The 27,773-nt window shown below is 43.8% G+C and overlaps 1 protein-coding gene across 2 annotated transcripts in view; it reads left to right on the forward strand.

The window, feature by feature from the left end:
- The first annotated feature begins 1,171 nt into the window (after window positions 1-1,171).
- LOC143284080 (WD repeat-containing protein 19-like) overlaps window positions 1,172-27,773 on the forward strand; it is a 64,201-nt gene continuing 37,599 nt past the window's right edge. Inside the window, exons 1-12 of one of the 2 annotated variants that reach the window (XM_076590713.1) lie at window positions 1,172-1,241; window positions 2,143-2,234; window positions 5,366-5,431; window positions 7,432-7,557; window positions 9,191-9,289; window positions 10,882-11,095; window positions 12,316-12,428; window positions 15,528-15,609; window positions 21,059-21,150; window positions 23,233-23,473; window positions 24,498-24,612; window positions 27,569-27,678. In XM_076590713.1, the coding sequence (XP_076446828.1) occupies window positions 1,236-1,241; window positions 2,143-2,234; window positions 5,366-5,431; window positions 7,432-7,557; window positions 9,191-9,289; window positions 10,882-11,095; window positions 12,316-12,428; window positions 15,528-15,609; window positions 21,059-21,150; window positions 23,233-23,473; window positions 24,498-24,612; window positions 27,569-27,678 (1,356 nt within the window). In that variant the 5' untranslated portion in view covers window positions 1,172-1,235. The remainder of the gene's footprint in view (window positions 1,242-2,142; window positions 2,235-5,365; window positions 5,432-7,431; window positions 7,558-9,190; window positions 9,290-10,881; window positions 11,096-12,315; window positions 12,429-15,527; window positions 15,610-21,058; window positions 21,151-23,232; window positions 23,474-24,497; window positions 24,613-27,568; window positions 27,679-27,773) is intronic. The other variant, XM_076590714.1, reaches the window with a different exon arrangement.

Raw genomic sequence — 27,773 nt, forward strand, 5'->3', positions numbered from 1 at the left:
GCGAGAATCGTCCAAGAACAATCTGTACCGCTGGGCTTTCGGGGATACCATCTTCGCCTGTGACGCCATCTCCAAGGTTAGACAGAGAGAAGACGGCGAGGACTGATCGATGTGTGGGTGTGCGTGTGCGTGCGCGCGCGCGCGTGTGTGTATGTGTTTTAGTTTCAGTTGGTGTTACCATTTGCTTTTTGACACCAAATTCATTGAGTGCCAAGATGGTGCCAATTTGGGAAAACTTTGCTTTCTTCTCCGGGTTGGTTCATTGAAGTGATCACTGCTCATTCATTTATTGAAATATTTCTGATATTCTGCTCTCTTTCATTATATCCTTGGCCATGACTGATGTGACACTATAGCCTTTTGGAAGTGGAGAGACTCGGAGACGGAAAAGAAAGTTTCGTGATATAAATATGCATATACATTGCAGAATATAAAACCACAAGTATATGTTTTCACTGTGTATGTGTTCAACGTGAAAATCAAGATTTTGTTTCTCATAGTTACTGCCATGCGGCAGTAGTCCCGGGCAGACAGAGAGAAGGCGGCGAACACTTTTTCTTTTTTCTTTTTTTTTTATTATATCATAATTATTATTTTTTTTTATATCATAATTTTTTTTTTCAACTAAGCGCGTTGGGTTACGCTGCTGGTCAGGCATCTGCTTGGCAGATGTGGTGTAGCGTATATGGATTTGTCCGAACGCAGTGACGCCGCCTCCTTGAGCTACTGAAACCGGCTGAAACTGAGACAAATTTTGCATGGTAGTCCATGAAATAAAGTGGGTCAGAACAGGTCTTGGTTTGCCCGCGGTAAACTTGTAGAACTTCCTCACACGAAAGGAAATGGAATTAGGGTTTACACTTTGGCATCTGTACCTGGGCTGAACCTTTCCATTTTCATGTTACCGCGAACATTTTGTTGACGCGATTTAATTGTTTCTTTGTCGGCTTGTTTGCTCGCTCGCCTATTTGCATGCTTATTTATTTATTCATATATTTGTTTGTTTGTTTGTTTATTTATCTATCTATTTTTGAATATATAATCATGTATGTGTGCCTTCCCTTCAGAAAGTTTCATGCCTCTCATGGAAGGAACATGGGAAGTAACCCAAACCAATCAAATCGCTTCCTGATTTCAGAGTTGTCTTTCTTGTTAAGTGTTCATACGCATGCGCCAAATTCCTACGGACGCTGAAAAGTGAAATGTGCTTGTCGACGAAGCCGTAAACAACCAACATGAAGGTATTTGTACTGATTTGCAAGATTCGAACAAAACCAAGCTATCTGTATTTGTGTATATTTAGTTGTCAAGGCGTTAGAATGTGGACTGAATTAGGATATGACACAAACACTGGCCAAAAAATGTTGTCTTGAAATACATTCCAGATTCTGCAACGGTTGTGACGGTCATATTTTCACTCTTTCGTTAAAACATGTGCTGTAAACTAATGCCACTTCTAACCGGAAAATCACATTATTATAACGGTAAGCGTGTGACAAAATGGACTGTATGATAGCGATTGATCGTATGATAGAAAGCGAAATAAAACTCAGCACATTCCTTTTTCTTTACTTTATGTTCTTATTCAGGTTATTTTGAAATTACATCAAACTGTTGGGGTTTTTGACTCACTTGTGTAAACAAAGTGAGTCTATGTTTTAACCCGGTGTTCGGTTGTCTGTGTGTGTGTGTCTGTGTGTCCGTGGTAAACTTTAACATTGCCATTTTCTCTGCAAATACTTTGACAGTTGACACCAAATTTGGCATAAAAATAGGGAAAATTCAGTTCTTTCCAGTCATCTTGTTTAAAACAATATTGCACCTCTGGGATGGGCACAAAAAAATTTTAAAAAGAGGCCTAATTATATGCAAACTGCATTTACTGTTATATTTATATTTTTTGTATTCTCTAAACTTGCTACTTTGATCTGATATTCTGACACAACAACAAGAGGGGTCATTATTATCATTTTTTGTTCAAACAGGAACTTCGTTTGCTAAGCATGGAATTTTTATTTATTTTGCAAACGTTTTTGGCGCAGATAGTAAAAAAGGGAAATTATTCTCTAATCAGTGCTAGGGGACTTAATTTATCACAAGTGAGTCTTGAAGGCGTTGCCTCTCTTGTTTGTTTTGTTTCAGAGAGTGTTCAGTGTTCCAGAGCATGCACATGGACAGGGGAGAATCCAGTTCAGTTGGCAGCAAACACAAGGAAACTATCTGGCCACCACCGGGTCTGTATTGTTTGTCTGTCTCAGATTGATGAGACTGTACAGTATACTCGAAATCATAAGTATTGTTCACAATCACAGAAATATAAAACCATTAACACTATCAAGCTGTTTTGATGCATAAGGGTTGTATTGTAATATATGTTGTGGTTTTCTTTGGGTTGAACCTGCAGAAAAAATTCTTTGTTGTGTCACTTGTGTGTTTAATTTTATATTGACTAATTCTATATTAAACTAAGCAATGAATATGCGGATGGTGTTTGTATTGCCATTACTAGTCTGTTCCATATTGGTATACATACACAAGGTACAGCCATTCAAAACAGTACCTGTTTTTGGATATTGAATGGGTTGGTTAAGACATGTATGTGAGTTATACACATGTATAAATTTTTAATCACATACAGGCATGTATCATTGTATGACATAAACTCATACACATGTTCACACTAGCAGTAGTACAAGTCCATATTATCATGTTGAAGTATCTTACTTATATATACAAAGGTGCTTTATGTAAATGAAAGGAATTTATATTTATACATAAATATACAAATCCTGTGTGAATCTTAAGATTTCTGTTCGAACCCAAAGAGTACAAAAGAAATTAACATCAATGACTGATGTATGGTCTAACATGTGGACATAACTTGAAAAAGAAAATGAAAGGAAATACGTACATCTAATACTACATTTACTTTTACTTTCGGCACTGGATGAGTTTAGGTTTGACTTAGCATACTTTGGGCCTTTTGGTCTAACCAACTTGCTGAACAATCATTAAGTCAAGTGACCGACTCACAGCCACATTATTGAGTCATTTCAAATGTGTATGCATCAGTGACCAATATCCGACTCCAAACCTGAACCCTTCTGTGACAGAGTTGTTTAGACATTGGACTTCAGATACAGTGTTCACTGGTTATTGGGGTGGGTTGCATGAGTGAACATAGCAGCACTAAGTTTGCATATTGTTAAGAATATTCCTAACTCCTCGGTAAATTCCATATACTTCGGAACATTCTCAACTCTAAGCAAATTTAGCACTGCAGAGATCGCCTCCTGCAACCAGGCCCAGTGGTTCTTGATGCCCTGTTTCAGCATGGTGTTGTGTCCTTGGCGGAGGCACTTTACTCCCATTTTTCCTCAGTCCACCCAGGTGTGAGTGTGTGTCTGACTTACACTGGGGAAGGTTAAAGTAACGGAAGGAGAGGATTGGGCCCAGCATTCCTGTGCCGAGCCCTAGACACAGTGGATATGAAGTCACTGTCCTGATGGGCCCAGTATTCCTGTGCCAAGCCCTTGACACAGTTTCAGTTTCAGTTTCAGTAGCTCAGGGAGGCGTCACTGCATTCGGACAAATCCATATACGCTACACCACATCTGCCAAGCAGATGCCTGACCAGCAGCGTAACCCAACGCGCTTGACACAGTGGATATGAAGTCACTGCCCTGATGAGCCCAGTATTCCTATGCCAAGCCCTTGACACAGTGGATATGAAGTCACTGCCCTGATGGGCCCAGTATTCCTGTGCCAAGCCCTTGACACAGTGGATATGAAGTCACTGCCCTGATGGGCCCAGTATTCCTGTGCCAAGCCCTTGACACAGTGGATATGAAGTCACTGCCCTGATGGGCCCAGTGTTCCTGTGCTGAGCCCTTGACACAGTGGATATGAAGTCACTGCCCTGATGGGCCCAGTATTCTTATGCCGAGCCCTTGACACAGTCGATTTGAAGTCACTGCCCTGATGGGCCCAGTATTCTTATGCCGAGCCCTTGACACAGTGGATATGAAGTCACTGCCCTGATGGGCCCAGTATTCCTATGCCAAGCCCTTGACACAGTGGATATGAAGTCACTGCCCTGATGGGCCCAGTATTCCTGTGCCGAGCCCTTGACACAGTGGATATGAAGTCACTGCCCTGATGGGCCCAGTATTTCTATGCCGAGCCCTTGACACAGTGGATATGAAGTCACTGCCCTGATGGGCCCAGTATTCCTGTCCCGAGCCCTTGACACAGTGGATATGAAGTCACTGCCCTGATGGGCCCAGTATTCCTGTCCCGAGCCCTTGACACAGTGGATATGAAGTCACTGCCCTGATGGGCCCAGTATTCCTGTGCCCAGCCCTTGACACAGTGGATATGAAGTCACTGCCCTGATGGGCCCAGTATTCATGTGCTGAGCCCTTGACACAGTGGATATGAAGTCACTGCCCTGATGGGCCCAGTATTCCTGTCCCGAGCCCTTGACACAGTGGATATGAAGTCACTGCCCTGATGTGCCCAGTATTCTTATGCCGAGCCCTTGACACAGTGGATATGAAGTCACTGCCCTGATGGGCCCGGTATTCCTGTGCCGAGCCCTTGACGCAGTGGATATGAAGTCACTGCCCTGGTGGGCCCAGTATTTCTATGCCAAGCCCTTGACACAGTGGATATGAAGTCACTGCCCTGATGGGCCCAGTATTACTGTGCCCAGCCCTTGACACAGTGGATATGAAGTCGCTGCCCTGATGGCTGTGAAAGGCTATGAAACCTTTTATCTTTAAGAAGTTTAACATGATGATAATTGTGGTAAAGTATTTGTATTTTGTTGATTAGTTTTCAAACACTGCTTAATTATACATGTAATCATTCAATCGTCTTTGCTTTCAAAGGTCTTACGTAAGGAGTTTGGAGAGAAAGAAAGGGTGTATGAGTACAATAATGGTGATGATAATTGTAAAGAAACTTTATATAGATAAATACCAAATAATGCTCCATTAGTTTTGATGTTCCTTATTCTGCTATGACTGCTATTGTTGCAAATACTGCTATTGTTAATATTGCTTTGGCTATTCCTTGTGCCAGAAATTTTACAATTTTGTCCATTATTCTACCTCAGAAAATGTGGATTCCTTTAAAGGGATAAGTTACGAAATACAAAAATAATTAAGGTATTCAAGTTGAAGTTAAGGAGCCTGAGATGTGAGAGTTTGAGCCTTTATGATTCTGATTGCTTTTAATGCAAACTTTCTGTATGATCAAAAATGGCTGAAACATATTTGATAAGAGTACAGTCCTGCATGTACATTTTTTATTTTTATATGTTTTTTTTTTCATTTGGAATTGGATGAATTTGTTGTTTCAGGGCCAACAATAAAGTGAAGATTTTTGACAGACATGGGGAACTTAAAGGAGACATTAATTTGCCTGGGTAAGTTTTTGAAAAGTTATTAAAATAAATGTTTTGAAAGACTGATTTTTTTTTTTTTTTTTTTTTTTTTTTTTTTAAGATTTAAAGATGTCTGTATGTCTGACTTGTCTGCCCCACTATTTACTTTTTTTCTCCACACGAATGATTGTGAAGGATTTTTGCATGCACAAAATCAAATACACACGTAAAAGATCCTGTAATCCATGTCATCGTTTGATGGGTTTTTGAAACAAGAACAGACTCAGCATGCACACCCCTGAAAACAGAGTATGGCTACATAGTATATACATGGTGGGGTAAATAAACAAAATTCACACATGTAAAAATGTTACATGTCTGTATGAGTGTGTTTGTGTGTGACTGAAACCTGATCGGATAATGCAGGAAGTAAATGATGAGCACCCAATGGCTGCTATTAGTTGGCTCTACCCAGGTAGGCAGCCTGTTGTGCAAATGACTCCATATTGTATAGTGCTTGGAGCTTGGTCTCTGACTGAGTATAGGTGCTGTTTCAGTATCCATATCATCACCAGTAAGGATGGTGTTTGAATGTGATTTTGCCACAAAAAGTGGCAGAACCCTGAGAATCTTGTGGCCCCAATACGATCTTCAACCAACAGCTACTCGCCCAGTGCAATCAAGAAAACATGCAGACCCTCATCATAAGAAGGCGCTGGAAAAGGATTGGACATGTCCTACAAGGACAGCAAGGTAACATCACCCGTACATACAGCCCTTTACTGGACAACAGAAGGTAGACGCAAGAGAGGAAGGCCAAAGAACACCTGGTCCAGGACAGTCGAAGGAAAACTCAAGACCCTGAAGCACTCCTGGGGGTACCATTCAGAGACTGGCCCAAACAGACAAGAGTGGCGGTTCTTCGTTGCTAGCTGCCCTACATGCCAGAGGGCATGGCAGGCTGTAAGTCTTCTCCTTGGTGTTGGCAGTTTGGCCATCAGTCCAGTTCTGGTGATGAAAGACGCTTTCTCCACCTCTTCTTGCCTGCCTTATAGTTTGGTCCTCAGTGGAGTGTCAAAAGGCCACACATCTTGTCTTGCCTGTTTGTACCGGGGACAGTTTTGGAGGATGTGCTCTGCTGTCTGTCTACAGGGACAGGTGGGAGATGGCACCAGCGTCAGTTTTCGGCACATGTGATTGTTCAAATTGTTGTGATCAGGACACTCTTCTACTCCCTGGGTACCATATGGTAGTCGTCCCTGATTGTTATAGGCGCCATAAGTGCCCTGTTGATGGACTTCATCTCACTGAAGCTGTCACTCATCTCACTGAAGCTGACCCTGTTGTTGGATCGCTCCCCTAAGGCGCCCTTTTTGGCCAGCCCATCAGCTTGCTCATTCCCAGAGCCTCTGCAGTGGGCTGGGATACACAGGAGGACCACTCATCTGATTCTTGCCACTTTCAGTAGTACTGCCAACAAGGGTGGGAGCTGCTTGTTTTTTGAAGGGCTTGCAGCACTACAACACGGCTGCAGTAACTGTCAGAGTCCTGAATCATTTGTATTTGTATTTCTTTTTATCACAACAGATTTCTCTGTATGAAATTTGGGCTGCTCTCCCTAGGGAGAGCATGTCGCTACACTACAGCGCCACCCATTTTTTGTATTTTTTCCTGTGTGCAGTTTTATTTGTTTTTCCTATCGAAGTGGATTTTTCTACAGAATTTGGCCAGAAACAAGCCTTTTGTTGCCGTGGGTTCTTTTACGTGCACTAAGTGCATGCTGCACACGGGACCTCAGTTTATCGTCTCATCCGAATGACTAGCATCCAGACCACCACTCAAGGTCTAGTGGAGGGGGGAGAAAATATCAGTGGCTGAGCCATGATTCAAACCAGTGCACTCAGATTCTCTCGCTTCCTAGGCGGAGGATGTGTTACTTCTAGGCCATCACTCCACACTCCTCATGGAGGCAGTGGGTAAAGGGATGTGACTCTGTGTGTGTGTGTGTGTGTGTGTGTGTGTGTGTGTGTGTGTGTGTGCAGCCAGTGCACAGGGATGGGGTGGGACAGTGACGGGGACATCCTGGCCGTGGTGTGTGAGGAGTCCACAGGCATCTTCCTGTGGGACGCCAACTCCTTCAAGACCACCCAGATCGACAGCAGCCTCAAGTCAGTCGCACACAGGCCTGGCTCTAGCCCAGCCAGGCTGAGATGTTTTGTGTGTGTTGTTTGTTGCATCTGTCTGTCTGTCAGTTTTACATCCCGCTCTTGTTTCTGTCTGTGCCTCTGTTCTTTCTCTGTCTGTCTGTCTGTCTGTCTCTCTCTCTCTCTCTCTCTCTCTCTCTTTCTCTCTCATAGTCTCTTTTTCTCTCTTCTTCATTTCTCTGTGATCTTTCTCTCTGCGGCACTCTCTCTCTCTCTCTCTCTCTCTCTCTCTCTCTCTCTCTGTGGCTCTCTCTGTGGCTCTCTCTCTCATTCTCTCGATCTCATACTGAGCACATTTTGTTTATTTGAAAATTATGCACAAGTTTTTGTATACTGTCACTGTGAGTGAGTGATTATGCATGTGTACTGATGTGTTTGCAATGTCTCAGTGTCTAGCGTGCATAGGTTCATTTGTTGAAATTAGTTCGATAAATTACAGGTGTGAAATAGAAGGGGGAAAACAAGGAACTGACACGGTACATGCAGCATTGTCTGACTCTAGGCATTTTCAGTTTTGGAAAGTTTCATCCAAGGATTGATCACAATAGTGAAGATGGATCCACATCTGTTTCTTCTGTGTTAGTTCATGTGTGTCTGCGTGTGTCTGTTTCTGTGTTGGTGTTCTTGTGTGTTTTATGTTTGACTGATGTGTTTTTCTCTGGCGCTTTGAGGGGTTTGAAAGCAGTAAGTAAATCTGCTGTTACTATGATTCGTGTGTGTGTGTGTGTGTGTATGTGTGTGTGTGTGTCTCTCTCTCTCTCTCTCTCTCTCTCTCTCTCTCTCTCTCTCTCTCTCTCTCTCTTTCTCTCTCATAGTCTCTTTTTCTCTCTTCTTCCTTTCTCTGTGATCTTTCTCTCTGTGGCACTCTCTCTCTCTCTCTCTCTCTCTCTCTCTCTCTCTCTCTCTCTCTCTCTCTCTCTCCCATTTCTGAAAACACTCTGAATCCGCTTTCTGCAGGAACTGTGTCAATTTATTGTTTCTCCCTCCACCCCGCACCCCCCCCCCCCCCCCACCCCTCCTTTTTTTCTTCATGTCTTTATTTGCTTTTGTTCTTTATGCACTATTGTTTGTGTGTGTGTGTGCATGTGTGAGTATGCACAAGTTTTTATATTGATATGCACTTGTATGTATCCTAATCCATGTCAGCGTTCGGTGGGTTATGGAAACAAGAACATACTCAGCATGCACACCCCCGAAAGCGGAGTATGGCTGCCTACATGGCGGGGTAAAAACGGTCATGCACGTAAAAGCCCACTCGTGTACATGCGAGTGAACGTGGGAGTTGCAGCCCACGAACGCAGAAGAAGAAGAAGAAGAACTTGTATGTATCCTAATTTCTACTGTATCTGTGTTTGTGTACGATTTTCGATTTATGTTCGTATCTTGTTATGTATTATCCCCCTCCCCCCCCCCCACCCCCACCCCCCAGTATTCCTTGTGACCCCGGTACACTTAGTAATAAAGACATATTCTATAAACGTATTGTTTCATGTGAGGCGATTAGATCCCGCTATGTGGGATGTTTTGCGCCAGGTAAGCACTGTACATTATTATGATTAGCATTATCAATAAGAAAGGTGCGTGTATCTCTTTCCAGGGACACTATGAGTTTTCTGCTGTGGGCCAAGAGCAGTCAGCTGCTGGCTGTGGGAACCATCAAGGGAAATCTGCTCATTTACAATCATCAGACATCCAGGTGATTTTTTTCCTCCAGTACTGCACTCTTTCTAGCTTTCTTTCACTTTTGGAAGAATGTTAACACTGTTTCATCATCCAGTGCTTCTCACGAAGGATTTACACCATTATCATTGACGAATTCTCGTTAAGTACTGCATTAATTGCCATTGAGTGATTGTCATTCAGCATTAAATTATTTTATGATTTTACCATATCACCCCATATCATGAAGATCATGCATTGGGGGTGGGGGGGGGGGGGGGTGCGGGACAAAAACATTCACTCTTCTTTCTTTGCTTGAAAACAATCTCTTTCTTTTCCTTTGTGGGAAAAAAAATCTCTTTTTTTTTTTTGCGGGAAAACAATCTTTCTTTTTTTGCAAGGAAAACCATCCCTTTTCTTTCTTGTGCAAGGAAAACCATCCCTTTTCTTTCTTGTGCAAGGAAAACCATCCCTTTTCTTTTCTTTTGCAAGGAAAACCATGTCTTTTCTTTCTTGTGCAAGGAAAACCACGCCTTTTCTTTCTTTTGCAAGGAAAACCATCCCTTTTCTTTCGCAAGGAAAACCATGCCTTTTCTTTCTTTTGCAAGGAAAACCATCCCTTTTCTTTCTTGTGCAAGGAAAACCATCCCTTTTCTTTTCTTTCACAAGGAAAACAGTCCCTTTTCTTTCTTGTGCAAGGAAAAACATCCCTTTTCTTTTCTTTCACAAGGAAAAACATCCCTTTTCTTTCTTGTGCAAGGAAAATCATCCCTTTTCTTTTCTTTCACAAGGAAAACAGTCCCTTTTCTTTCTTGTGCAAAGGAAAACCATCCCTTTTCTTTCTTGTGCAAGGAAAACCATCCTTTTTCTTTCTTTTGCAAAGGAAAACCATCCCTTTTCTTTCTTGTGCAAAGGAAAACCATCCCTTTTCTTTCTTGTGCAAGGAAAACCATCCCTTTTCTTTCTTGTGCAAGGAAAACCATCCCTTTTCTTTCTTGTGCAAGGAAAACCTTTTCTTTCTTGTGCAAGGAAAACCATCCTTTTTCTTTCTTTTGCAAAGAAAACCATCCCTTTTTCTTTCTTGTGCAAGGAAAACCATGCCCTTTTCTTTCTTGTGCAAGGAAAACCATCCTTTTTCTTTCTTTTGCAAGGAAAACCATGCCTTTTCTTTCTTGTGCAAGGAAAAAACATGCCCTTTTCTTTCTTGTGCGAGGAAAACCATGCCTTTTCTATTCTTGTGCAGGGAAAACCATGCCTTTTCTTTCTTTTGCAAGGAAAACCATCCCTTTTCTTTCTTTTGCAAGGAAAACCATCCCTTTTCAAACCATGCTTTTTGTTTCTTGTGTAAGGAAAACCATGCTTTTTCTTTCTTGTGCAAAGGAAAACCATCCTTTTTCTTTCTTTTGCAAGGAAAACCATCCCTTTTCTTTCTTGTGCAAGGAAAACCATCCCTTTTCTTTCTTGTGCAAGGAAAACCATCCCTTTTCTTTCTTGTGCAAAGGAAAACCATCCCTTTTCTTTCTTGTGCAAAGGAAAACCATCCTTTTTCTTTCTTGTGCAAGGAAAACCATCCCTTTTCTTTTCTTTCGCAAGGAAAACAATCTTTTTTTTTTTGCTTTGTTTTGCAAGGAAAATCCCCATCATCGGCAAGCACACCAAGAAGATCACATGCGGGGCGTGGAGCGCGGAGGGCCTGCTGGCCCTGGGCAGCGAGGACAAGACCATCACCATCAGCAACAACGAGGGCGACACGCTGCGTCAGACTGCCCTGAGGGCTGAGCCCTACAACCTGCAGTTCTCTGAGATGAAGGGCGATGAGAGGAGCTCCATCGGGGAGAACACGGTACAGAATGACCAGCAGGGGGGGGGGGTTTGACTCACTTGTGTAAACAGAGTGTGTCTATGTTTTAACCCGGTGTTCGGTTGTCTGTGTGTGTGTCTGTGTGTCCGTGGTAAACTTTAACATTGACATTTTCTCTGCAAATACTTTGTCAGTTGACACCAAATTAGGCATAAAAAATAGGAAAAATTCAGTTCTTTCCAGTCATCTTGTTTAAAACAATATTGCACCTCTGGGATGGGCACGAAAAAAATAAAAAATGAAGCCTAATTATATGCAAACTGCAATTACTGTTATATTTATATTTTTTGTATTCTCTAAACTTGGCACTTTCATCTGATATTCTGACCCAACAACAAGAGCAGTCATTATTATCATTTTTTGTTTAAACAGGAACTTCTTTTGCTAAGCATGGAAGTTTTATTTATTTTGCAAACATTTTGGTGCAGATAGTAAAAAAGGGAAATTACTCTGTAATTAATGCTAGTGGACTTAATTTGAATCTGGTTAGGACTTTTTTTTTTCTTTTTCTTTTTTTTCTTTTTTTTTTTATTAACTTTATAATAACAAATACAGAACACATTTTAACGATTAGATTTTTTTAAAAAATGTATCACAAGTGAGTCTTGAAGGCCTTGCCTCTCTTGTTGTTTGTTTGTCTTTATCTATCCCTCTGGTTTTAAGCAGAGGATATGGTTTCAAACAAATGTTTGTTGTTGTTGCGTTTTCTGGTGTTAGATGAGCAATCAGTGTAGAGTGGGTTTTTTTTTGTTGTTTTTTTTTTGTGTGTGTGTGTGTGTGTGTGTTTTTCTCTGGTGTTAGAAGAGCATGTAGTGCAAAGAACATTTTTTCTCTGGTATTAGAAGAGCATACCATATGGAAGAAGCAGGTCTTTTTGTCTTTGGTGTCAGAAGAGCGTACGATACGGAATCATCAAGGATTTTCCATGGTGTCAGAAGAGCATACAGGTTCCTTTTTCTGTTCGGAGTTTTTTTAATAGCATACGGTACAGAATAATCAGGTTTCACACACACACACACACACACACACACACACACACACACACACACACACACACACACACTATTTTTGATGTTCTTGCTTTACACATGTTCCATTGTCAAGCTTTATGCTTCCATATTCTTGTTCTTGCTTTCCACATGTTCCAGTGTAAAGCTCAACGTTTTTATATTGTCTCTGTTGTTGTTGTTGTTGTTGTTCAGGTAAGCGTGAACGTCGGCCGACAGACGCTGTTTCTGTTCAACATCAACGACCCTGACAACCCCATTGAACTGGCCTTTCAGACACGCTACGGCATGATCATCTCCTACAGCTGGTCAGTTCACTTCAGTTTCACTTTCAAGTTTCAAGGAGGTGTCACTGCATATGGACAGATCCACATACGCCACGCCACACCTGCTGGGGGAAAAAAAAGAACAGACTCTTGACAATCATATAACCTAGTGTTCTGACCAGGTCTTGAGACCCCATCATAGGTTTGTGTAAAACACTAACATAAGAGGCAGAGCCTTCAAGACTCACTTGTGCTTCACGCTTTATCCAGTCAAGAAATCATGAGGGGAAGAAAAAAGATATCCAAAAAATCGTTGAAAAGTGCTCTGTATTAAATATAATCCACCAGTCAATTGTGATCGCGCCTTAATGTGAGCTCGATCGCCCAATCGGGCCAGGTAGTTTTGTGACCTGTTGTGATTCATCATCAGACACAAAACGAGAGCGCCAAAGAATCGATAGACAGACAGAAAATACAAAAAAAAACTTCGCTGTATGCAGAGCACAGGAGCAGGAGTCAAGATGGCTGCCGGATAAAGAGGGCGCTAGTCAGGGATGCAAAGGGGAGGTAACCTACTTCAGGGGGTTATCGGCCGTAGCTACTTTCGTTTTCTCCGCATAGGTGGGTAGTTGTTTGCACAGGACAGGAATCAGACCCCTGCCGGAGTCTGCACTAGTGAGTCACAGTAAGTATGTTATTCAAACATAATTTTAGGAAGAAAATTTCCTATATAAGATAAGCTTGGGAGAAGAGACAAAAGAAAGAAGGAGGAGAGGAAAAAAAAAAACAACAGGTATGCGAGCGGAATCAAACCATGCATGCATGTTTAGTTTCAAAGCACGCAGACTAATCCCCACTGCTGCAGTGCATCTGACGTCATTCAACTGAATTTAATACTTAAAAGAATATTGACGTTTTCTTCTTCATGCGACAAGTAGATGTGATTGCAGTGGACGTAATAAAGCCGTTTAAATCATGTTTTTTGTGTGTTTTATTATAGCTCGATTGTTCTTTTATTTCGGCGGTAAAGGAGACTTTGCTATCCCTTGAAGCACAAAGCAACACATGATAGATCTCTAGATCTGCATGAACCAGTCAAGGCCTACAACGAGCTGAAAGAAACGATCGACTCAGTTTTTCTTTTATGTTCATTCCAGTTAATTCAGTGTCCACTCTAGTATATTTATATGCAGTAAACATATTGATGATGTAGTTAGTATTATTGTATGCATTCTGTCCAGAATTTGTATTTCTTTCCTTTTAATTGTGAGCAAGAAAAACAAGGTCATGTCTTTGAAGACAATCTACCTGCTAGCAGGCCAAACTCAGCGGGAAACAGTTTTTAGAATTTTCGGATTTTGGAACAGAACTCAACAAAATAAATCTTTAATGATTCAGAAAAAAATGGCTTCATTTGGAAGACTTACAGCTTGTTATTGGTATGACTGAAAATTTTTTTTCATATAATGTTTATGTCAAATTTGGTATTGGCAGACAAAGTATTTCCAGAGAAAATGGCAATGTTAAAGTTTACCACGGACACACACACACACACACACACACACACTCACACACACACACAACCAAAATCCGGGTTAAAAAAATAAACTCACTTTGTTTACGCAAGTGAGTCAAAAATGTAATGAAATGATTAGAGAAAAGAAGCAAAATAAAGTAAATGCATGGAAATATAGTGAAGGGGAAGATACTTAGAAGGCAAATGATTGAGGGGGGAAAAAAAGGGAGGGTGAGAGAGGTGGTTGAGGACCAGGTCAAGGGGGTGATGATGAGTAGTGGAGCCACGGAAAAGGGAGGGTGAGGGAGGTGGTTGAGGACCAGGTCAAGGGGGTGATGATGAGTAGTGGAGCCACGGAAAAGGGAGGGTGAGGGAGGTGGTTGAGGACCAGGTCAAGGGGGTGGTGATGAGTAGTGGAGCCAGGGAAAAGGCAGGGTGAGAGAGGTGGTTGAGGACCAGGTCAAGGGGGTGGTGATGAGTAGTGGAGCCACGGAAAAGGGAGGGTGAGGGAGGTGGTTGAGGACCAGGTCAAGGGGGTGGTGATGAGTAGTGGAGCCACGGAAAAGGGAGGGTGGGAGGCAGACAGTTGTTGCACTGAAAGGGGGTGACATGCAGGGGGAGAGGAGAGGGGTGGGGGGAGATACCAGTATCTATCAGTAGCTCAAGGAGGCGTCACTGCGTTCGGTACAAATCCATATTCGTTACACCACATCTGCCAAACAGATGCCTGACCAGCAGCGTAACCCAACACGCTTAGTCAGGCCTTGGGGGAGATATAAAAGGAGTACTGGGTGCTGTGGTCAGAACGCTGGATTCTCAGAGAGTTCATTCCCCTGGTTTGAGCACATCCGGTGGGTTAAAGGTGGAGATTTGTCTTATCTCCCAGGTCAGGGTATGTGAAGACCAGCTAGTGCCTGAACCCCCCTTCGTGCGTGACATAACCCATGGAGAAGATCAGATGCCCAGGTTAAATATCCTGTAATTCATGTCAGCACTAGGCTGGTCATGGAAACAAGAACATGCTCAGACTTCCTTTCCCCCCAAAACAGAGTGTGGCTGCCTGCATGGCAGGGTACAAATGATCATACATGTTAAGCCCACTAGGCTAGAGAAGCACAGAGAACATGTGTGTGTATCTGCTTGTGTGTTCACTATTATTTATAGGCAACCTAAAATGTTAAAAAAAAACCAAAAAACATTAATAAATAACATGCTGAGAAAAAAAAAAATGGGAAGGGAAATTAGCTGATTTTCTGTACAGTCAGTCATTCTCACAATTAACCATCTTCATTCCTGAGTCTATTCAGTGTGTCACATTGTGTTTTTTTGTTTTGTTTTGTTTTTTTGGGTTTTTTTTTCTCTCTGTCCTTGTGACCTTATGTACAGAACAAGGATTATACATTGGTTCTCATCTGTTCAATCATTTACCAAGATTCATTTTATCTTCAGTTTTCCATCATGATGGATTTTTGGGTTGTTTTTTTTTGTTTTGTTTTTAATTTGTTTTGTTTGAATCTGTTCAGCCTTACACCAAGATTTGTTCCGTTTTCAATTTTCCATCATGATTTTTTTTTTTTTTTTTTTTTTTTTTTTCTAAATCTTTTATTGGTGTTGATTTGGTGCAGGTTTGGTGATGGCTACATCCTGATCGGGTTTGCCCAGGGCTACTTCGTGGTCATCTCCACCCACATGAAGGAAATTGGGCAGGTGAGGAAGAGAAGGGGAGAAGTAGCAGAGCAATGGCCTAGCGGCAATGTGCCTGACTAAGAAGCGAGTTTCCTCGAGTTCGATTCCCATGTGCAGACTGGGCAGTTTTACTCTCCTCTGCACTTGTCGTAGTATTCTGGGTGCTAGTCATTGGGATGACAAGCCAAGGTCCTATGTGTAGCATGCACTTTGTGCACTTAAAAGAACCCACAGCAACAAAGAGTTGCCCCTGGCAAAATTACATGGAAAAATCCTCTTTGATAATGAAAGGAACGCACTTGCAGGCAGAAAAGGGAAGAAACACTAACAGGAGGTGATGCACAGTAGCTACAGGCCCTCCCTCGGTGGAGTAGCCCAAATTTTACACAAAGAAATCTCTTGTGGTTAAAAGTAACACAATTCAGTGCAATGCTATGCAGTTTTAACTCTCTCCATACGAACGGCGAAAGAGACGACGTTAACAGCGTTTCACCCCAATTACCATCATCAAAATATTGCAAGCGGTAAGGCTCTTATACTGAAGAGGTGAATGTTGACAAAGAATACCACAATTCTGACGGCGGAAGCTAAAGGTTGGGTCATTCAGACACCCACTGGACATCCGAGGGGTCTGTGTAGAGGAGAAGAGAGGACTGGCCGTACTGAGTGAGTTAATGCAGTGCAATACAATACATCACAATACAATACTTACTCTGAAGTTCTCCTCAAGAACCATGGGGCCACAACAGCACTCCTCCATTATCAGTTCTGAGCCGTCCTTTTTTCTGCTGGGCCCATGTCCATCCTACTGCCTTTACCTCAAATAGGAGATAGTTGACACAGGCTTTTTTGCTAATAGAAGTGTTCCTTTGATATATGTGTATATGTTCTGTCATGGTCTTGTCATGTGGAATAAATTTCCATATCAGGTCAGGTCAGGTCATTAGATCTGCTACTGGTAACCTGTAATCCAGTACAACCTGTTCAGGGTCGGGTTGCCGGCGACTAAACCGGCACTCCCACCGCTCCCTTCCGGGACTGGTGAGGCGGGTGGCTAGACACCCTTATGGAGATCCATAAAAGGGCGTTGGCTCAGGAGAGCCACCGACGGCCATCTAGCTCCACTGTGCTGTGTGCATGCCACACGCAGTTGGCCCCCGGGGTGTGTCTACCCATGCATGCGAAGTCTGGATCCGGCAGAATCTGCGGAAGAAACCTATCGGTTCAACGGAGAGGAAGGCGGTTACAGCAACGCACTGTGGAGTGCAGAGAGCAAGATGAGACACCGAAAGGATATCTTGGTCATCCACTGCATCCGTGCTCATCCTCCAGTCGTCTCGACTTAGTCTTGCCACTGGAAATTGGTGGACCCGGACGAGAGAGTGAGGTTGACGTTGCGCAACTCCTCTTCACTTTAAACAAACTCATCGCGCAAGTCATCAGTCATCCAAAATGACCTTTCATCCTTCATCATTTCATCACCCCCAAGTCCTGTGGCGACAGGCGAGCGACGAAACGACAGGTGTGGGTACACTGGCAGTCGCAGTCACAGACCTGCACGCAGGCGGCTCAGGCCATAGGGTCGTTCTTCGTCGACAGGAGCAGCGATGGAGCTCGGCAGCCGTCTGAGCGTCTGAGCAGCCCTCTTTAGGAATGCACTGCTCACCTCCCTGGCATGAGGAAGGGGCTAGAAAAGGTGCCCTAAAAATTGCCTGCTCCATATCACCCTGGCCAGCATACCGCGGCTGGCGGGGACCCTACATCAGCGGTCGAAACAACAAGAAAGAAAAGAAAAAAGCAAGGATCGTTCCTCTCACCATTGGTGCTTGGAACATAAGGACTCTCCTGGACAGAGATAACGCGGACAGACCCCAAAGGAGAACGGCACTAGTTGCATCCGAACTCGCCAGATACAACATTGACATCGCAGCCTTGAGTGAGACTCGGCTTGCAGGTGAAGGCCAGCTCTGTGAACGGGGATCTGGTTACACCTTCTTCTGGAGTGGACGAGGAAGCGAAGAGCGACGTGAGGCTGGCGTTGGTTTTGCAGTAAAAACAGCACTTGTCAGCAAGCTAGCTGGAATCCCAAAGGGAGTCAACGATAGGCTTATGACCATGAAACTCCCACTGGCATCTGGCCAGAAGCACCTCACCATTGTCAGTGCCTACGCCCCAACCATGACCAACCCGGATGAAGTGAAGGCGAAGTTCTACGAGGACCTTCACTCTGTCATTGCTGCTATCCCTAAAGCAGACAAGCTCATCATTCTTGGGGACTTCTATGCTAGAGTTGGCTCTGACTACATCTCCTGGGATGGAGTGATTGGAAAGCACGGTGTGGGCCACTGCAACCCAAATGGATTGCTTTTGCTTCAGACCTGTGCAGAGCACGAACTGCTGATAACCAACACAGTTTTCTGCCTCCCTACCCGTAACAGGACGTCATGGATGCACCCTCGCTCAAAGCATTGGCATCTCATCGATTATGTCATCGTCAGGAAAAGGGATAGGCAAGATGTACGTGTAACAAAGACCATGTGTGGCGCCGAGTGTTGGACAGACCATCGCCTTGTAGTCTCGAAGCTGAATATTCGAATCCAGCCCAAGAGACGCCCCCAAGGCCAGAAGGCTCCAAAACGGCTCAACATCGCTAAGCTGAAAAACATCACCATCAAACAGTCCTTTGTGGAGCTGCTGGAAGATCGTCTGGAATCCGCCTCTCTGGACAACCAGAATGTGGAGTCTGACTGGAGGACCCTGCGTGAGCTGATCTATAGTACAGCTTCAGAGACCCTGGGACCCATGTCCAGAAAGCACAAAGACTGGTTTGATGAAAACTGTGATGAAATCAAGCAACTTCTGGATGAGAAACGCCGTCTGCATCAAGCCTACCTGAGCAACCCAAAGTCCACATCAAAAAAGGATGTGTACGATGCCATCCGCAGGACTGTTCAGCAAAAATTACGCCAGATGCAGGATAAGTGGCTGAGTGACAAAGCTGATGAGATCCAGGGATATGCTGACAGGCACGATATGAAGAGGTTCTATGATGCCTTAAAAGAAGTCTACGGCCCCACATCCTCAGGATCATCCCCCCTCCTCAGTGCAGATGGGAATACCTTGATCACCGAGAAGGAGAAAATTCTCGAACGCTGGGCTGAGCACTTCAACAGTGTCTTAAATCGCCCTTCCTCCATAAATGATGAAGCCATAGACCGTCTCCCACAAGTCCCCATCAACGAAGCACTGGACGATCCGCCAACACCTCTTGAGACCCAGAAAGCAATTCGTCTGCTATCCAGTGGCAAAGCACCTGGCTCAGACTCCATACCAGCAGAGGTCTACAAGGATGGAGGCACTGTGCTGACTGAGAAGCTCCATCAGCTGTACTCACTCATGTGGAAAGAAGAGACAATCCCCCAGGATTTCAAAGATGCATCTATCATTCACTTGTACAAGCGAAAGGGGAACCGGCAAGCCTGTGATAACCATCGGGGCATTTCCTTGCTCTCCATCGCAGGCAAGATACTTGCCAGGATCCTACTAAACCGCCTCACAGCACACCTTGACCAAGGTCATTTGCCTGAGAGCCAATGTGGATTCCGGAAAGAGCGCGGAACCACCGACATGGTGTTTGCTGCAAGGCAGCTGCAAGAGAAATGTCAGGAGCAAAATGCTGATCTGTTCTCCACCTATGTCGACCTCACTAAGGCCTTCGACACCGTGAGTAGAGAGGGACTGTGGAAGATCATGGCCAAGTACGGATGCCCTCGGAAATTTATTTCCTTGGTCAGCCAATTCCATGAAGGCATGCAGGCTCGAGTCCAGGACAAAGGCGAAACATCTGCTCCTTTTGCTGTCACAAATGGTGTCAAGCAAGGCTGCGTCCTGGCTCCAACGCTGTTCAGCCTCATGTTCTCTGCAATGCTTACTGATGCCTTCAGAGATGGCGATGTTGGAATTGGCCTAAAGTACCGAACAGATGGTAAGTTGTTTAACCTCAGAAGGCTTCAAGCAAAAACGAAGGTCATGACAGACATCATCAGAGACTTTTTGTTTGCTGATGATTGTGCCCTCAACGCTGGATCTGAAGCTGACATGCAACTCAGCGTTGACAAGTTTGCCACTGCCAGCAGGAACTTCGGCCTTACCATCAGCACGAGGAAAACTGAAGTTCTCCATCAGCCAGCCCCAGGGAAACCCTACGTTGAGCCGAACATCACAGTCAACGGTCAGAGACTCAGTGCGGTGGAGCGGTTCACATACCTTGGCAGCACACTGTCACGAAATGCGACCATCGACGATGAAGTGAACGTCAGGATTGCAAGAGCAAGCGCAACTTTTGGTAGACTCAGTGCAAATGTCTGGAACAGAAGAGGCATTAGTCTTGAGACCAAGCTAAAGGTCTACAGAGCAGTAGTTCTCCCCACACTACTGTACGCCTGCGAAACTTGGACAGTGTACCAACGACATGCCAAGAAGCTGAACCACTTCCACACAACATGCCTCAGGAAGCTACTGAACATCAAGTGGCAAGACAAGACCCCAGACACAGAGGTGCTCGCAAAAGCCACCCTTCCCAGCATCTTCACCATCCTGATGCAGTCCCAGCTTCGCTGGGCTGGACACGTGGCGCGCATGCCAGACCATCGGCTGCCCAAAAGGCTCTTCTATGGCGAGCTGCAACAAGGGAAGAGATCACACGGAGGTCAGAAGAAGCGCTTCAGAGATACTCTGAAAGTCTCTCTGAAAGCGTTTGATATCAACCCTGACTCCTGGGAGGAATCTGCAGTGGACCGTGACAAATGGCGTGCTGCTGTGCACAAAGGCGCCAAGTTGTGCGAGGCCAACAGGACTGCTGCAGCTGTTCAGAAGAGGCAGGCCAGAAAGTCACGGGCAAACAAGCTCCCTGACAATGGTATGCCTGTCTTTGTCTGCCCAAACTGTCAGCGAACATTTCGTGCGCAGATTGGACTATTCAGCCATCTGCGCATTCACAGATAGATTCATTTGCATCCTCCCCCCCACCCCACCACCACCCTTCCCCCATCCCCCAGCTGGATGACAACGATGGTCATCATCGATCTCGATGGACACACACCATATGTTCTGTTCAACTGGAACGGAGTCAGGTTGATTTGAAAGTAAAAAAAAAAATCTTTCCATTCTGTACATCTCTTGTTTTCTTTAAACAAGTTTGTGCTGGGATGGGCACATACAATTTACTACACAGTGCACTTGAGGAAATAAATATAGACACAATATCATAAAATCAATGCAAAGTTGTTTCAATGTCATTTATGCATTAATAAGTCCTTTATGCTTACGTATTTTGTTGTTTTAATTGGTAGCAGCGCTGATGTGTTCAGAATACTGTTTTGAGTAGCTGAGAGAAATTGATCTGTCTCAGACCATAAGCCCTTGGTTCATTGACATATGTATGTATTTGATTATGATGCGTGGTGTGCAGGAACTGTTCCAAGCCAGGAATCACAAGAATCGTCTGACGGACATTGCCGTGTCGTCTGCTCTTGGGAAGGCAGCATCCGCTGGAGACAACTGGTACGGCAGTCCCTAAGTTCTTTTTCTTACGGGCTTTTTTTTTTCTGACTGAGTACCGTCAGTTTCAGTTAAATTTGGTGGTTTTTTGGGTGTGTTTTTTTTTTTTTTTTCCAAGGCCTGACTAAGCGCGTTGGGCTACGCCGCTGGTCAGGCATCTGCTTGGCAGATGTGGTGTAGCGTATATGGATTTGTCCGAACGCAGTGACGCCTCCTTGAGCTACTGAAACTGAAACTGAAGGGTTTTTTTCAGTTTCAATCAGGTGTCAAAGAGTGCACACTGATCAGTATATGCTATACCACATCTGCTGTTAAAAAAAAAAGTGAAAATGGAGTAGATGCCTGATATTTGGATAACCCCAGTTAAAGATTAAAGTGTGGTGGTAAGTATGCTCATCTATATGAACACACACACACACACACATGCATGCAAGCACACATGAACACGTACCCATACAAACAACACAACACCACACTACACCTTAACCACATCTCGGACATGCACACACACACACACACACGCACACACAAACACACAGAGCACACACATTCACACATTCACAAACAAAACGAAAAAAAACACTGTCAGTGGTCATATGACTTGTAACACACAGCCTGCTTTTTTCTTTTTCTTTTTTTTTCACCCATAATTGCTCGAGACAATGGGGAGGATGCACGCGTATGTCCCCTAGTGGTCCACCTTCCTCCCTACACATGGGGAGGGCATCCCTAAGCACCTCGGTCGCCATAGGATTCGAGACGGAAGAGGCATGCCGTGGGGAGGGCTGGGGGGGGGCACCTGAGCCGATGTCATGGCCGCCGCCACGGACACATCACACATAGGGGCCTGTCTAGCGTGCGGATCCAAAGCCAGTGTGTGTTTGTTTTCCCAAAGGGATTGGGGCACATTCCATTGTTGATATAGTGGGAGTTGGCAAAGAGATAGAGGAGATCGACTCGGGCACTGCCGACTGGCAGGACCAAGAAAACGCGGATCGCGTCGAGTCCGTTCGCGGATGAAAAAGAATATTGTCAATGGCACCACTGACCTGAGTATGGGGTAACGAACCCGTAGAAGTCGGCGGAGGAGACGTCGGAGGCAGTGGGGGCCTGGAGTCGACCGGAGGTAGTGGAGGAAGTGGAGGCTGCGGGTTGATGTTGCCTAGAGAGCCCAAAGTAGAGGGCCCAGAGTGTCCGCGAATTGATTGCGATCGCGCCTTAATTTTAGCCTGATCGCCCAAACGAGCCACATAATTATGCGACCTGGTTGAAGACATAATTAGACAAACAACAAGGACGCCAAAGAATTGATAGACAGATAGAAAATACGAAAAAAAAAAAACTTAGCCATATGCAGTGCCCAGGAACAGGTGTCGAGATGGCTGCCAGAAAAGGGGAGGTTACCTACTTCCGGGAGGTTATCGGCCGTAGTTGCTTTCATTTTCTCCGCATAGGCGGATAGTAGTTTGCACAGGACAAGAATGTCAGACCCCTGCCGGAGTCTGCACTAGTTGGGTCACAGTAAGTATGTTATTTAAACGTAATTTTAGATAGAAAATTTCCTTTTGATTACACATACTTAACCGTGACCCACTTGTGCAGACTGTGATTGTGTATGTGTATGTTCAAGTGTGTGACTGTATAATGTGTTTGTATGTGACTATGATATGCTTGTGTGTATGTGTGCATGGTGTGTGTGCGTTTTGTGTGTGTTTTGTGTGTGTGTATGTATGTATGTGTTTTGTGTGAGTGTGTGTGTGTGTGTGTGTCTGTATGTTTTGTTGTGTGCTTTGTTTTCTATGTGTGTTTTTATGGTTGTTTTTTTATAGTGTGTGAGTGTGCACGCTTTGTATGTGTTTTGTGTCGTAACTTGTATGTAAAAAGTAAATAAATAAATAAATAGAAAAAAAAATTTATATGTCGGAACCATCACAAGTTTATCACACCATCTTTTCACACACCCCTCTCCCCCACTCCACCCCCCATCCCCAACCCCCACCCGCACCCTCTAATCACTGCCCACACCCTCCTCCACTCTCCCTTCACCACCCCACCCGTACCCGCCAAACCCGGGGCACGGCACAGCGTGAAGATCCATGACCTGGCGGAGTTCAAGGAGATGTACGCCATCATCACGCTGGAGGACGAGCGCAGCCTGGACCACATCGCCTGGTCGGACGACGGGCAGCTGCTGGGGGTCAGCACGCCCCGGGGCTCCCTGCACGTCTACCTGGCCAAGCTGCCCATGCTGCACTCCCTCAGCCTCACCCGCATCGCCCACCTCACCTCCCTGCTGGAGGTCACCATCGAGGACAACGTCAACGGGGTCGGTTGCATGTCAGTTCTGGGAGGGGGGGGGGGGGGGGGAGTGGAGGGGGGGGGGGGGTGTTGTTGTCCTGGGTTTGGTTTGGGTTTTTTTCGGGGGGGTGTGGGGAGGGGCATGGGGTGGGGGGGGGCATTGGTGCTGGTGTGACTAGGGGGAGGTGGGGGGTGGGTGTTCAAGTTGAAATGAAAAGTCACCATCAAGGATAACGTCAGCAGAGTTAGTACCAGTTGGTTGGATGTTGGTTTTTTTGTTTTTTTTTGGTTTTGTTTGGAGGGGGAGGTGTGTGTGGGGTGGGTGGGTGCGGGTGTGTGCTGATTATCTGGTTGTGGTTTTCCGCAATTTATCTTTATTCTTATCTTATCTATTATAATCAGTGTGCAATATAGTAGGCTATGCTTATAATTATATTCAGAATAATGTTTCTTAATTCTTTCTGTTTTTACATTAAGAACACCAGTTATTGCCTGCAGTGTGTGGATGTATGTATGAAACGGTGTATGTGATATTTTTTTACATTTGTGTCTTCGTAATATTCGTAAAAGCTGTTGTTGTCTTTTATAGTTATGGCCTCCATGTTGTTTACTTGTCTATGTTGTGATAATGCACCTGACCAAATTTCTCCAGTTGAAGATAATAAAGTTATTCTTATTCTTATAGAGGGCTGGCATAACTGGGGGAGAGGGTTGTTCAAGTCGGTAAAGGATAGGTGAATGAGTCAAGGAAATGAAAAGTCACAATCAAGAATAACTCCAATAGAGTTAGTACCAGTTGGTTCGATGTTGTTGGGTTGTTTTTGTGGGTTTTTTTTTGGGGGGGATGGAGGGTTGTGATGAGTTGTGGGTGGGAGGGCCATGTTTGAGATGGTAAGGGGGAGTTTGGTTTCTGATCAGAGATAGGTGCTATATTTGTAAGCATCAATAACAATAAATGAAACAGTGTATTATTATTGTTATTATTACTATTATTATTATTGATTGTTATGACCCCAAACGGTAGCATGTGCCTTGCGATGTGTGTGGCACAGGAGAGACCGATGACCATCGCCATAGAAGTGGAGCCAACCTTTCTGGGCATCGGCCCCTACCATGTGGGTGTGGGCATGAACAACCGTGCCTGGTTCTACGTCCTGGGCGACAATGGTGAGAGTAAAGGGGGAAAAAACACATGCATGAAAAAGAAAACTTGTATTGTGTATTGTATTACTTTTTGGGCTTGGTTACACATCCTGGGAGACTGTGGTGCGAAAAGAAAAGGGCACACAAAAACAGAAGACTGGCAATGTATTGTATTGTACTGTATTGTATTGTATGTATTGGATTGCATTGTATTGTAATGTATTGTATTGCTTTTTGTGCATGGCTTCACATCCTGGGTGACAATGGTGTGTGGAAAAAAAAATAGCACGCAAAAACTAAAAAAAAATATTGGCAATGTATTGTATTTTATTGTATTCCTTTTTATCACAGCAGATTTCTCTGCATGAAATTCAGACTGCTCTACGACAGTGCAGTGCCACCCATACTTCAGAAAGCTGCATAGCAGTAGAAAGCACTTCTGTATAAACATTGTATTTTGTATTTGTATTTCTTTTTATCACAACAGATTTCTCTGTGTGAAATTCGGGCTGCTCACCCCAGGGAGAGCACGTCGCTACACTACAGCGCAACCCTTTTTTAAAAAAAATTTTCTTGCATGCATTTTTTGTTTTATTTGTTTTTCCTATCAAAGTGGATTTTTCTACAAAGTGGAGAACAACCCTTTTGTTGCCGTGGGTTCTTTTACGTGCGCTAAGTGCATGCTGCACATGGGACCTCGGTTTATCATCTCTTCCGAATGACTAGCATCCAGACCACCACTCAAGTTTTAGTGGAGGGGGAGAAAATATCGGCGGCTGAGCCATGATTTGAAATAGCGCGCTCAGATTCTCTTGCTTCCTAGGCAGACACGTTACCTCTAGGCCATCACTCCACATGACTGGGGGTCCTGAAGTGAGAATGGAAGTCAGTGGAATGATATCCTGCTTGTCCACTGACCATGAGTGAGTGGTTGCTGGTATTTAAGATGGGTGCGTATGTGTGTTGGCAGGACTTTGTATTGTATTGTGTTGTTTAGTTTTGTTTTGTATTGTATTACTTTTAAGACACAACCGATCTCTCTTACTGTATTCAGTTGGGGCTGTCTCCCTGAGAAGAGTGATTTTTTTCTTCTTTTTTTTTTATCTGGGTATTTTTGTTTTACTATCAAAGTGGGTTTTTATACAGATTTTTTTCTAGGGACAACCATTTTTGTTGCCCTGAGTTCTTTTATGTGTGCTAGATGCATCCTGCACACAGGACCTCAGTTTATTGTCTCATACAAAAGACAAATATATCTGAAATAACATTTTGTGAGATAGACCTATTCTTATTATATTATTATTATTGAACAATAATCAGAAATCAGTTTGAAAGGTGGCTATGGAAGGTGGGGGAGGGAGGGCAGTGACCTTTATGTTTTCACCTGTAGTTCTGAGAAAGAAATTGTTCAGTCCATGGATGAACTGGTACCTGAGATCACATAATTTTAACTCTTTCCGGACGAAGGAATGTTCATGCATTCCTACACAAAACATATTCGGTTTCGGATGAAGGAATGGAATAGCATTCTCCGAAAGTAAAATTCCATCATGCGCTGTACACGTGATTTTGTGATTAGCCAAGCAGAGTGCGCTATTCTGGGTCACTCCAAAATCGAACAGTATGATTGGTTAGTCTGGGATGTGTGGCCTGTCTCGCACACACGCTGACAAAGTCACTGACCGGTCGTCTGCTCGCATGCCAGCCTGTTAGCAAAGCGGCCTCTTCTCAGAATGTTGTGAAGCGAACAAGGCAGTGACGCAATGTTTTTGGGTTGCCGAAGTACTTGAAATGCTACAAACTGAAGGGTCAGACATTGAAGAGGTGGATGATGATGGAGAAGAAAGCGAATTTAATGCAGAAAGCGAGCATGGGTATGGTGATTTGGGGTGAAAAATTGGCAGTATTTTCTACATATGGCAAAACTGTAAAAATAAGATGAGAAATTTGATTTTTTTTATATGTAATAGCTCAACACGTCATAAACCAGTTCTGAAAGTTTCATTTTCTTACACAGTATTTTGTATTTTTTGTAATTTTTTTCCAAACCCTTACAAATGGGCCATCTGTGGGGAAAAGCAAGGAAGAAAACTTGTCGTCCCGAGTGAGTTAAACTCTGCTCAGCCTGTCTGACTATTAAGATTTGACTTTGTTTATTGCTCCTGAAGAAGAAAACGAAATTTTTGAAAAAAATTTTTCTAAAGCTTTATAGCATGCTAGCTGGTGTGTGTTCCTCTTTTTCTCCATCACAAATGTCGGCACTGTATGATTGATGACATATAGCCATGTGTGATGACATTTGCCACCCTCCATCTGTCAAGTTACCCCAACTGATCAGACAGCTCCCCACCCCTATCTCCTTGTTCCTTTTTTTTTTTTAATTCAATTTTTAATGATAACATATAAATGTGAAAACTGATACTTTAACCAGATGTCCACAACAAGAGTATGTTTGATTGCAGCTGAGAATTTCTCCTCCGGAATAAGCAGAATCCGTCCCTCACATTAGACATTTCCTCATCTACATGCATTAAACTTTAAAGTGACAGAAATCCATCCCCAGATTAAACAGAATTCCTCCTCCATAATTAACATAATTCCTCCTCAATATCAAACAGAATTCTTCCAATTATTAAACAGAATTCCGTATTAAACAGAATTCCTTTTTGTCCGTCGGATTAAACAGAACTCCATATTAAACAGAATTCCTCCTTTGGATTAAACAGAATTCCACATCCTCATTAAACAGAATTCATTGGCCATAATAATGAGAATGCCTCTTCCATATTGATCAGAATTCTTCCACTAGATTAAACAGAAATCCACACTGAGCATAATTCCTCCCTCAGGTTAATCAGAATTCGTCCCCCATAATAAACAGAATTCCTCTTCCAGATGAAACGGATTTCTTCCTCGAGATTAAACAAGAGCCCTCATCCATACAAAACAGAATTCCTCCTTCATGTTACTGTATCGTCAGGTCCAGAGATGCTGAAGGAGACAAGGGAGTACCTGGGCACCGTGCGATCCATGTGTCTGAACGCTGACTATGCTGCCGTCAGCTTCGATGGCAAGATTCAGCTGCACATGGTATGAATCCGAGGGTGGTGCTTTATATGTCAATGAAATGCACATATCATATGTATGTTGTTGAGAGTAAGGATGTGTTTGCATGTTTGTGTGTG

This window comes from Babylonia areolata, chromosome 7 (genome assembly GCF_041734735.1).
Source record: "Babylonia areolata isolate BAREFJ2019XMU chromosome 7, ASM4173473v1, whole genome shotgun sequence".
Taxonomy (NCBI): Eukaryota; Metazoa; Mollusca; class Gastropoda; order Neogastropoda; family Buccinidae; genus Babylonia; species Babylonia areolata.